Source organism: Rhinopithecus bieti, unplaced genomic scaffold, assembly GCF_001698545.2.
Source record: "Rhinopithecus bieti isolate Rb0 unplaced genomic scaffold, ASM169854v2 scaffold_3875, whole genome shotgun sequence".
NCBI lineage: Eukaryota > Metazoa > Chordata > Mammalia > Primates > Cercopithecidae > Rhinopithecus > Rhinopithecus bieti.
Window position 1 is genome coordinate 1,586,571 of NW_016804422.1, and position 11,860 is coordinate 1,598,430.

General features: G+C 50.6%; 1 protein-coding gene across 1 annotated transcript; it reads left to right on the forward strand.

Annotated features, from left to right (window-relative positions):
- The first annotated feature begins 287 nt into the window (after positions 1-287).
- Positions 288-1,789, forward strand: GPX1 (glutathione peroxidase 1). The gene is made up of 2 exons (XM_017868084.1): positions 288-970; positions 1,221-1,789. Exons 1-2 carry the CDS (start codon positions 725-727, stop codon positions 1,578-1,580), a joined length of 606 nt encoding a protein of 201 aa, XP_017723573.1. The 5' UTR covers positions 288-724; the 3' UTR covers positions 1,581-1,789.
- Positions 1,790-11,860: the final 10,071 nt, after the last annotated feature.

Sequence of the window (11,860 nt, forward strand, 5' to 3'; positions counted from 1 at the left end):
CACCCACCCACCCAGCAGCTAATCCCAACAACATGGAAATGATTACCCTGTACCGCATTCTAGTTCAGATATGGGGGGGAGGGTGAATGCAGCCTACTGAGGAGGCCAGAGGGAGGACTCAGGCCGCGTTTCCTTGGCCCTGACGAGCTTTGGGCTCCACTTCAGGAGGCTGGGGCAGAGCTTCCAGGACTCTGCCCTGTTAGAAAACCCGCACAAGGGCGGTGCCGCTTTGGAGACAGGGAGGAGGGAGACCGGAAGCCCAGATCCCTCTGGCTGTCCCCAGCACTGCCGGTAACATGGCACAGGAGAGGAGGGCTGTTTGTGCACCGGCAGCTGCTGCCGCCGCCCACCAACCTATGCCGAACCCCACATCCTAATTGAGGAGCCTTTGAGAAAGAAAACGGAGCCCTCCAGGGCCCCAAACCTCGGAAGGGTAACCTGGACCGCTGCCGCCTGGTTGCCTGGGCCAGACAAGACATGCCCGCGGCTCCTCCCGGCTTGGGTGGAGCCTGCGTCCCGCTCGGGCGCACCCTTCAGCCTTTTCCCGGCTGAAGGAGGGGCCGAGCCCTCCGGATAGGGCGGGGGCCGGATGAGGCGGGACCCTCGGGCCCGAAAAACTGCTTGCGCCACGTGACCTGCCGCTGGCCAGTTAAAAGGAGGCACCTCCTGGCCCCTCTCCACCGTGCTTGTTCGGGGCACTCGTAGTTCCTCGGACAGTTGCGCCATGTGTGCTGCTGGGCTAGCGGCGGCAGCGGCCCAGTCGGTGTACGCCTTCTCGGCGCGCCCGCTGGCCGGCGGGGAGTCTGTGAGCCTGGGCTCCCTGCGGGGCAAGGTGCTACTTATCGAGAATGTGGCGTCCCTCTGAGGCACCACGGTCCGGGACTACACCCAGATGAACGAGCTGCAGCGGCGCCTTGGGCCCCGGGGCCTGGTGGTGCTCGGCTTCCCGTGCAACCAGTTTGGGCATCAGGTGCGCCGGGCGGGGCGTGGTGGCTGGGGACGCCGGCGGGGTGCTGGGGGGTGCCATAGACTCTATGCGCGGAGAGTCTGGCTACCCTCTCGCTTGCCTTGTGCTCGTAGCTGCTGGAATTCTTGTCCGCCCTGGGATTGCGCATGGAGGGCAAAATCCCGGTGACTCATAGAAAAACTCCCTTGTTAGTGGTTAGAACGTTTCCCTCCCCCTCTTGACCCCGGGTCCCAGCTGCCCTTCTCTCCCGTAGGAGAACACCAAGAACGAAGAGATTCTGAATTCCCTCAAGTACGTCCGACCTGGTGGTGGGTTCGAGCCCAACTTCATGCTCTTCGAGAAGTGCGAGGTGAACGGTGGGGGGGCGCACCCTCTCTTCGCCTTCCTGCGGGAGGCCCTGCCAGTCCCCAGCGACGATGCCACTACGCTCATGACCGACCCCAAGTTCATCACCTGGTCTCCGGTGTGCCGCAACGATGTTGCCTGGAACTTCGAAAAGTTCTTGGTGGGCCCTGACGGTGTGCCCGTACGCAGGTACAGCCGCCGCTTCCAGACCATTGACATCGAGCCTGACATCGAAGCCCTGCTGTCTCAAGGTCCCAGCAGTGCCTAGGGCCCCCTTCCTACCCCGGCTGCTTGGCAGTTGCAGCGCTGCTCTCTGGGGGGTTTTCATCTATGAGGGTGTTTCCTCTAAACCTACAAGGAGGAACACCTGATAATACAGAAAATACCCCCTCAAGATGGGCGCTCGTCCTGTCCATCCCAGTCTCTGCCAGACCAAGGTGAATTTCCCCACTAATAAAGTGCCCGTTGTCAGCCGAACTGTGTGTATGTCCTGTGTCATTTGGGGGATACTTTTTTTCATCTCATTGTCATAGTGGTGGGAACTTAACCCTCCTCCCCTTATCCTAGCCAAGTCTGAACTTCTGTCCTTTTGTCTGCAGTGTGTAGGGTCCACTATTTCCTTTGTGGGAAGTCTGGCTCTTGGCCTGAATTTCTGCCTTCACCAGAACATGCAAAGGGCCATCCCAAGACCCAATTAAAACAAAGTCCGTACTTAAAAAGGAAGACACAAGGCAAGGGTTGACTGCGTAACTCTAATAGACTTACGACTACTTGCTGCCCACTGAAATGACTGTCACAAAATAACATGAGTCCCCACTCACATTCAGAGTCTATGGCCTCTCCAATTGTTAGGCCCACAGAAGCCCATTTTACACAGTTGGAAGCTCATGGAATGTTACAAATTCTGTTACTTGGCTAGATCTTTCCATGTTGCTACCAAGTGCTTGTATCTGCTGTGATGCTGATCTTACAAGTTTCTGCCTCATGTATTTAAGAGTGAGAAAACTACAATTTAACTGGCCCTTCTGACTATGCCCTGCCCAACACTTACTTGCAATCTCACATTCAGGCCCAGGATAAGGGCTTGTCTTTGAAGCCAGCTGCTGCTTTTCAGGCACCACTCAGGTCCAGCTTCTCCATCTGTTGACCCTGCTGCCAATCTTTCAAGACGGATTTGAAGCCATTTCCTAACGCAGTGCGGGGGACTGCAGGGCCTGGGTGTAGCTTCTGCTTGTGCAAACAGGTGCCCAGAGACATGGCAGTGCTGTTCTGAAGTCCCAGCATTTGTGTTCAAATTGATGACTAAAGGCCCTTACGTCTGAGCCAACTCTCAAGGACTTTTCCTCTTGCTCTAAGCAGTGATCTTTGCTGCTGCTCTCCCACTTTGTCTGCCCTTAGGTCACTAAGGATTGTAGGGCCTTCTGGACCTGCTCTGGCTCCATCCTCAGAACTCCTAGACAGGGCCACCTCCCTCTGGTTCTGTCCACCCCAGCCTTTGAGTCCCCTTTGAGGTGACCCAGGCAGAACTATCAGCTTCCCCTTTGGACCTCACTCTACCTGTGTTTTCCTTGGAACTTTCAGGAGTCTCATGCTCTGTTGCCCAGGCTGGGGTGCAGTGGCGTGATCTCAGTTCACTGCAGCCTCCCCAATGGCTGGGATTACAAGTGCCTGCCACCATACCTGGCTACTTTTTATATTTTTAGAAGAGACAGGGTTTCGCCATGTTGACCAGGCTGGTCTTGAACTCCTGACCTCAGGTGATCTGCCCGCCTAGGCCTCCCAAAGTGCTAGGATTACAAGCATGAGCCACTGAGCCCTGCCAGAGTGGAATGTTTTTATATTAGTAGACCAATATTTGTGATGAATATCATATGCCGGGCCCTGGGGACCCTGAGATGGCCAGCCCCAGTACTCCTCTTAGACTGTTAACCTCTGGGGAAGAAGATTAGTCATTCACAAATGCAATCAAGACTCCTGAGTGGCCAGTCATGGTGGCTCATGCCTATGATCCCAGCACTTTATAATCCCAAGTAATCCGAGGTGGGCAAATCACTTGAGGCTAGGAGTTGGAGACCAGCCTGACCAAAAACATGGTGAAACGCCCGTCTCTACTAAAAATACAAAAATTAGCCAGGTGTGGTGTCGGGCGCCTGTAATTCCAGCTACTTGGGTGGCTGAGGCAGGGAGAATTGCCTGAACCTTGGAGGCAGAGGTTGCAGTGAGCCGAGATCACGCCATTGCACTTCAGCCTGGGCAACAGAGCGAGACTCTTTTTCAAAAACAAAATTCCACTCAAATGGGACCAAGGCTCTTTGACATTTGTAGACTTCAAATCTGACTCCTGGAATGGAGAGTAGCAACCTGTAAATCTGGGTAGAACCAGATTACCTGTGACCCCTAATGTCCTACATGTCTCTTCCCCAAAAGCACTTTGCTCCCTTATTCTTTCATAATCCAGTCCTGTGCCATGTGCTCTGCCAGGTGCCTGAAGAAGTCAGAAGGACAGTATATAATTATCAAAAAAGCATGTTTTGTGCTTTGAGAATAGGAAAAAAAGACAAAAAAACTGTGTACCTTACACTGGTTAAAAAAAAAAAAAGAATAAATAAGAGGACCAGGCCCAGTAGGGAGGATCATGCATGCCTCCTGGAAAAAGTGACAGTGAGGTCAGGTGCAGTGGCTCACACCTGTGATCACAGCACTTTGGGAGGTCGAGGTGGGTGGATGGCTTGATGGCTTGAGGTCAGGAGTTCGAGACGAGCCTGGCCAACATGGTGAAACCACGTCTCTATTAAAAATATGAAAATTAGGCTGGCTGCAGTGGCTCACTCCTGTAATCCCAGCACTTCGGGAGGTCGAGGCAGGCGGATCACGAGGTCTGGAGATCGAGACCATCCTGGCTAACATGGTGAAACCCTGTCTCTACTAAAAATACAAAAAATTAGCTGGGCGTGGTGGCAGACACCTGTAGTTCCAGCTACTCGGGAGGCTGAGGCAGGAGAATGGTGTGAAACTGGGAGGCAGAGCTTGCAGTGAGCCGAGATTGTGTCACTGCACTCCAGCCTGGACAACAATGGGAGATTCCCTCTCAAAAAAAAAAAAAAGTGACTGGGCGTGGTGGCTCACGCCTGTAATCCCAGCACTTTGGGAGGCCTAGGTGGGCAGATCACAAGGTCAGGAGGTCCAGACCATCGTGGCTAACACAGTGAAACCCCATCTCCACTAAAAATACAAAAAATTAGCCGGGCGAGGTGGCGGGCGCCTGTAGTCCCAGATACTCAGGAGGCTGAGGCAGGAGAATGGTGTGAACCTGGGAGGCGCAGATTGCAGTGAGCTGGAGCTTGCAGTGAGCCGAGATTGCGCCACTGCACTCCACCCTGGGCAACAGAGCGAGACTCTCTCTCAGAAAAAAAAAAAAAAGTGAGACTGAAAAGAGGTCAAGAAGCTGTTGGTTAAGGAATAAGCTGATAGCGGGTGGGCAGGCAGGGAGTATAGTGTGTGAGGTCCTGAGATGGGAAGGTGGCATTATTGACTGAATTGGCACCAGGAGGAACAGGTTTTGGGGATAGGTGGATGTTTTCAGATTCAGATGTGTTGCATTAGACATCCAGACAGAGGTATATGGGGCAGGCAGTTACATGAGGCACAGAAGAAGAGAATGTTTAAAGGCAATGGTCTAGCCACGGGAGCAGTAGCCACTGGAGAAGATGAGGTCACGTGGGATAAGTGGCATGAAAAAGATTAGGGGACCTGGGCCTGAGGTGTATAGGTGCACAATCCTTCCAGATTAGATGGCAGAGAGAAATAGCTGGGGAGGAACAAGGTTGGAGCAAGGGGCCAAGGGAAGGGACAGTTCCTAAAGAATAGTTAAGGCCGGGCGCGGTGGCTCAAGCCTGTAATCCCAGCACTTTGGGAGGCCGAGACGGGCGGATCACGAGGTCAGGAGATCGAGACCATCTTGGCTAACACGGTGAAACCTCGTCTCTACTAAAAAATACAAAACTAGCCGGGTGAGGTGGCGGGCGCCTGTAGTCCCAGCTACTCGGGAGGCTGAGGCAGGAGTATGGTGTAAACCCGGGAGGCGGAGCTTGCAGTGAGCTGAGATCTGGCCATTGCACTCCAGTCCGGGCGACAGAGCGAGACTCCGCCTCAAAAAAAAAAATTAAAAAAAAAAAAAAAAAAAAAAAAGAAACCCATGTGTCTAGGAGGTACCAGGTCCTATTCTAGGAGATGAATATACAGTGCCCAGGAGTCACCCAGGTACTTGTGAAAATGTATGTTCCACGGCCCACCTCCAGAGATGCTGAAGTGGAAAGTCTAGGGACCTAAGGTCCTACTCAGTGTTCTACCAGTTGGACCTGTGAGAAGAGACATCCCACTTCAACTCTCCCCTTTCCCGTACAGCCACACTCTCAGGTTAGGCTACAGGATGGGCACCCAGAACTTTCCAACAGACTCTAACTTCTCTCCAGGATGCTTGGTGATTCACCCCTCCTTGTCCCGTGCCACCCTGACCCCCTCAGTTTATGCCTTGGGCTACCAGTGAAGGGAACTTTTTTGGTTTCCCCTGAAATTACTCAGCTTCAGTAAAGGGAACTTCTGAACTCCCAGTATGCCTGATCCTGGCTGGGGAACATTCCTCCTCAGACTTTAAGCTGTATGCCTCCTCTCTCAACTAGAAGTCGTTTCTTTTGTTTTTTTTTTTTTTGTTTTTTTTTTTTTGAGAGGGAGTCTCGCTCTGTTGCCCGGGTTGGAATGCAGTGGCGCAATCTCAGCTCACTCCAACCTCTGTCTCTCGGGTTCAAGCGATTCTCCTGCCTCAGCCTCCTGAGTACCTGGGACTACAGGCGCCCGCCACAACACCCAGCTAATTTTTTTGTATTTTTAGTAGAGGCAGGGTTTTACCATGTTGGCCAGGCTGGTCTTGAACTCCCGATTTCAAATGATCCACCCACCTGGGCCTCCAAAAGTGCTGGGATTACAGGTGTGAGCAACCGTCCCTGGCCAGTCCTTTCTAACTCTCTCTTCTCCAGGCAGTTTCAGAGTAAAGCCAGTTAGGACTTCACTATCTTCCCCTAACACACACAGACACACTCTCACACATACACATTCTTTTCATTCAACCATGCAACTGCTACTGCTCTGACGGGTACCCACCCCACCCCATTGTGAATCAGCAGCTCAAATGAACAAGTAAAAGCCCAGAAATCACATTCAGCCTGTGAAGTCCTGGCTTTAAAAGCAGAAATGGCTACAGAGCATTGTTTGCACAGAAAACACATACAGCATTTAGGTCACTGACCTAGGTTCAGAAACTTCCATTTCAGCAGTTCTTGCAGAATGGCTGCTTTTGGGTTTTTTTCAAACATTAAATCTGATAAAATTAGGTCAGGCATTTCTTGCACAATTAGCAGTTGATCAAATGACTTCCTTATTCTGACTCAATGTAGTCCTATAAACAACATTTAAAACAAGTTTATTTTCAGGCTCAGTGCAGTGGCTCACACCTATAATCCAAGCACTTTGAGAGGCTAAGGTGGGCAGATTGTTTGAGCTCAGGAGTTTGAGAACAGCCTGGGCAACATGGCGAAACACTGTTTCTACAAAAAAAATACTGGCTAGTCACGGTGGCTCATGCTTGTAATCCCAGCACTTTGGGAGGCAAAGGCGGGTGTATCACGAGGTCAGGAGTCCAGCCAATATGGTGAAACCCCGTCTCTACTAAAAATACAAAAATTAGCTGGGCCTGGTGGTGCGTGCCTATAGTCCCAGCTGCTCCGGAGGCTGAGGCAGGAGAATTGCTTGAACCCGAGAGGTGGAGGTTGCAGTGAGCTGAGATTGCGCCACTGCACTCCAGCCTGGGTGATAGAGCAAGACTCTGTCTCAAAAAAAAAAAAAAAAAAAGAGCCAAGGTTGGTGGCACATGACTGTGGTCCCAGTTACTTGGCAGCTGAGGTCAGAGGATTGCTTAAGCCCAGGAGGTCAAGGCTGCAGTGAACCATGATTGCACCACTGTACTCCAGCCAGGGAGACAGAGTGAGACCCTGTCTCAAAATAAATAACACAAGTTTATTTTCAGAAAAGCATTCCTGGCCTGGTAAGTCTAATAAATCTCTTACATTTTAACTTTTCGATAAGAGTAAAAAGCACTAGCTAAAGATTTCCCCAAGGGGCTAGGCATGGTTGCATGCACCTGTAGTCCCATCTACTCAGGAGGTTGAGGTGGGGGAATCACTTGAGCCCAGAGGGTCAAGGCTGCAGTAAACTGAGATTGTGCCACTTCACACCAGTCTGTGAGACTCCAGCCTGGGCTGTCTCAAAACAAACAAACAAACAAAAACCCCCCAAAAAACCCAACCTGGCCAACAAGGTGAAACCTTGTCTCTACGAAAAAATACAAAAATTAGCCGAGTGTGAGGCAGGCGGATCATTTGAGGTCAGGAGTTTGAGACCAGCCTGGCCAACATAGTCAAACCCCATCTCTACTAAGAATACAAAAATTAGCTGGGCATGTTGGTGTGCTCCTGTAATCCCAGCTACTTGGGAGGCTGAGGTAGGAGAATTGTTTGAACCTGGGAGATGGAGGTTGCAGAAGCCAAGATTATGCCACTGCACTCCAGCCTAGGCAACAGAGTGAGACTCCATCTAAAAAACAAAAACAAAATTAGCCGGGCATGGTGGCATGTGCCTGTAGTCCCAGCTACTTGGGAGGCTGAGGTGGGTGAATTGCTTGAACCCAGGAGGCGGGGGTTGCAGTGAGCTGAGATAGTGCCACTGCCCTCCAACCTGGGCGACAGAGAGAGACCCTGTCTCAAAAAACAAAAAAACAAAGCAAAACAAGAAAATTTCCCAAGAAAACACAGTATGGGTTTATAGAGAGCAGGCCATGATCCCTGTCAGAGTACTCTGAATTGACATGTTTTTGTTACTGTACTCATCAAGTAAGGGGAAGAGTATGCATTCACACACAGGTGTGACACACCTGGGCGGGCACTAAAATAAAGCCCAGCTCCAGCCAGCCACAGAAATTAATGGGTATCTGCCTCACATCAGACACTGACTGATTGGGAGCTGAGGGGGAAAAATGTCAGAAGTCCTTGTACAAGGAATGAGGTCTCATAGGACTTGGCCCTGAAGTGGTGTAATTCTCACTGCCTCTCAGTGAGGCTATGTACAGAGACATTGCTGATCTCTACTCAACAGTCATTCCCAAGTCTTTCCTCCTGGCTGGCTGGCAGAATCTATTTTCCTGCTGTCAAGATAGGGGCAGGTGACCTAATTGGCTACAAAGAGATGCAGAGGCTCCTGGGAAAGCCCCCATGATCCCGGGGAACAGGAGAAGGGAATGTTCCTCTCTCCCTTCTCGCTGGTGAGTGTTCTTGAGGGTACCCAGAGTTCTGGGAGCAAGGCAACCACGTTGGAGCTTTGAAGGCAAAGAACTAGAAGGCCCCAGAGAAACAAACTGATGTCTTTCAGCTTTGACCTTCTCAAGAACTCAACTCCAGACGTGTCATGTGAAAAAACAAGAACCACCAAATGGGTGGACCAATTGCTGCTGGGGATTCTGTTAGTTGTATCTAGAAGCATTGAGACTGACATGACATGACAGTGGTGTGTTGGGCAGGGGTACTAGGCAACTTGTTGCCCCTAACTGGCCAGCAGAATATTTTCCTAGCCAGCTTACCTGTTGTAAAGGTAAGGCCAGGTGACCAGATCTTGGCTGTGAAGAGACACGGAGGCTCCTGGGAGACCCACTCTTAGTGCCCCTCCCAGTCCCAGTGTAGTTGTGGCCCTCGAGACCAGTAGAGGAGACCATAAAGCAAGCCCACTTGATCCAAATTCCTAGAGCTCTAGCAGCATTCAGGAGCACGTGTAGCTTACCCTCAGTGGTGACCTACAGTTCTGAAGACCACCTGGTTTCATGGGAGGCAAGTGAAGGGAATCTAAATCTCCCTGCAGCAGAATACCCCAGTCACCTTTGTCCCCAGCATGTGACTGTGTGTGTATGCATGTACCTGTGTGTGAATCTAAAGTCCTGGTTTCAGGCCGGGTGCAGTGGCTCACGCCTGTAATCCCAGCACTTTGGGAAGTTGAGGCGGGTGGATTACCTGAGGTAAGGAGTTCAAGACCAGCTTGGCCAACATCCAACATGGCAAAACCACGTATCTTTTTCTTTTTTTTTCTTTTTTGGAGTTTTGCTCTTGTTATGCAGGCTGGAGTGCATTGGCGTGATCTCAGCTCACTGCAACCTCCGCCTCCTGGGTTCAAGTGATTCTCCTGCCTCAGGTTCCTGAGTAGCTGGGATTACAGGCATCTCCCACCATGCCTGGCTAATTTTTTGTATTTTTAGTAGAGATGGAATTTCACCATGTTGGCCAGGCTGGTCTTAAACTCCTGACCTCGGGTGATCCAACCGCCTTGCCCTCCCAAAGTTAATAGGGTTACAGGTGTGAGCCACCACGCCTGGCCCAGTGAAACCACATCTCTACAAAAAATACAAAAAAAAATTAGCTGTGTGTGGTGGCACGTGACTGTACTCCCAACTACTGGGGAGGCCGAGGCATGAGAATTGCTTGAACCCAGGAAGTGGAGGTTGCAGTGAGCCAAGATCACGCCACCGCACTCCAACCTGGGAGACAAAGTGAGACTCTGTCACACACACACATAAAATAGTAATAAAAAAAAGTCGGCTGCGTGGGGTGGCTCACACCTGTAATCCCAGCACTTTGGGAGGCCGAGGCAGGCAGATCATGAGGTCAGGAGATCGAGACCATCTTGGCTAACACGGTGAAACCCCATCTCTACTAAAAATAAAAATAAAAAAAATTAGCGGGGCGTGGTGGTGGGCACCTGTAGTCCCAGCTACTCAGGAGACTGAGGCAGGCAGGAGAATGGTGTGATCCCAGGAGGCAGAGCTTGCAGTGAGCCGAGATTGCGCCACTGCACTCCAGCCTGGGCGACAGAGCAAGACTGTGTCTCAAAAATAAATAAATAAATAAAAATAAGAAGTAAAGTCCTGGTCTCCTGAGCATCCTTTGTGGATGTCATCACACACCCCCAAAGGCCAAAGGGAATATTAAATATGCCTTTGCTTTCTACACTAGTTGCTTTTCTTCCCAGAGAAGTATCTGCAAGCATGACCCTTCATGTTCTTGTGACACTTTTTTTTTTTTTGAGACAGAGTTTTACTCTGTCACCCAGGCTGGAGTGCAGTGGCGCGATATCGGCTCACTGCAAGCTCTGCCTCCCGAGTTCACACCATTCTCCTGCCTCAGCTTCCCAAGTAGCTGGTACTACAGGTGCCTGCCACCACGCCCGGCTAATCTTTTTGTATTTTTAGTAGAGACAGGGTTTCACCATGTTAGCCAGGATGGTCTTCATCTTCTGACCTCATGATCTGTCCACCTCGGCCTCCCAAAGTCTGGGATTCCAGGCGTGAGCTACTGCACCCGGCCCTTGTGACACCTTTGTCACACAGCAGACAACACTGTATTACATATGTAACCATCCTCCATCCCTAACCACACTGTGAACCCCTGGAGGGTAGGGACCATGAGCACATAATACTCAAGTACTATTAGTCCAGTGAAGAAATGACTAATAGCTGGATAATTCTTTCTTTCATTTATGCAAGAAATGCCTACTGAGAATTTGCACTGTGGAAAGGGCAAAGGATACACGCAAGTTAACATTAAATACTGGTTCATGGTTAAGACAGCGATGGTAATAGAATTACAGGAGGAAGACAAGACACTGGCGGCACCTGGGCCCAGGCTGCCACACCCTCTGCCCAAAGAGGGCTGGCCATCAACACAAGTGGCATAACCAGAATGGAATCTGTCCATTGGCACAACTCCCCTGTATAAAAAAAGTGATCCCACTTCCTCTCTGTGAGACTTGTTCGTTTTTTTTGCCTCTATTATCTTCCGCAATAACCTAATCCTTATATAACAGAGGTAGAAATCACTGAGAAGACATTTAATTCTTCTAAAGCATACTTCTAGAGTCTTTTTCTTTTCACAGTCCCCTGGGCGGGTTAAGGAGGCACAGGGGAGAAGGAACCAAAAATATTTCTCCCCTGCTGCCACCTCCAATGAAAGTATGTCTAATACTTGTGAATACTGCCATGTGTGCTCTGTTAGTGCTGGTCAAGTGTGGACCAAGAATAACTTGGGAGAGCCAAGTCCTGTCATGTGTAAAGAAAACTGTGGTAGCAGCTAAGACAAAAACTTTATGATTTGGAATAAAATAAAGCTTAAAGGCCAGGGGTGGTGGTTCAAGCCTGTAATCCCAACACTTTGGGAGGCCGAGGCGGGTGGATCACCTGACGTCAGGAGTTCAGGAACAGCCTGGCCAACATGGTGAAACCCCGTTTCTACTAAAAATACAAAAATCAGCCAGGCGCAGTAGTGGGTGCCTGTAATACCAGCTACTAGGGAGGCTGAGGCAGGAGAATCCCTTGAACCCAGGAGGTAGAGGTGGCAGTGAGCCGAGATCGCACCACTGCATTCCAGGCTGGGCGACAGAGTAAGATCTTGTCTCAAAAAA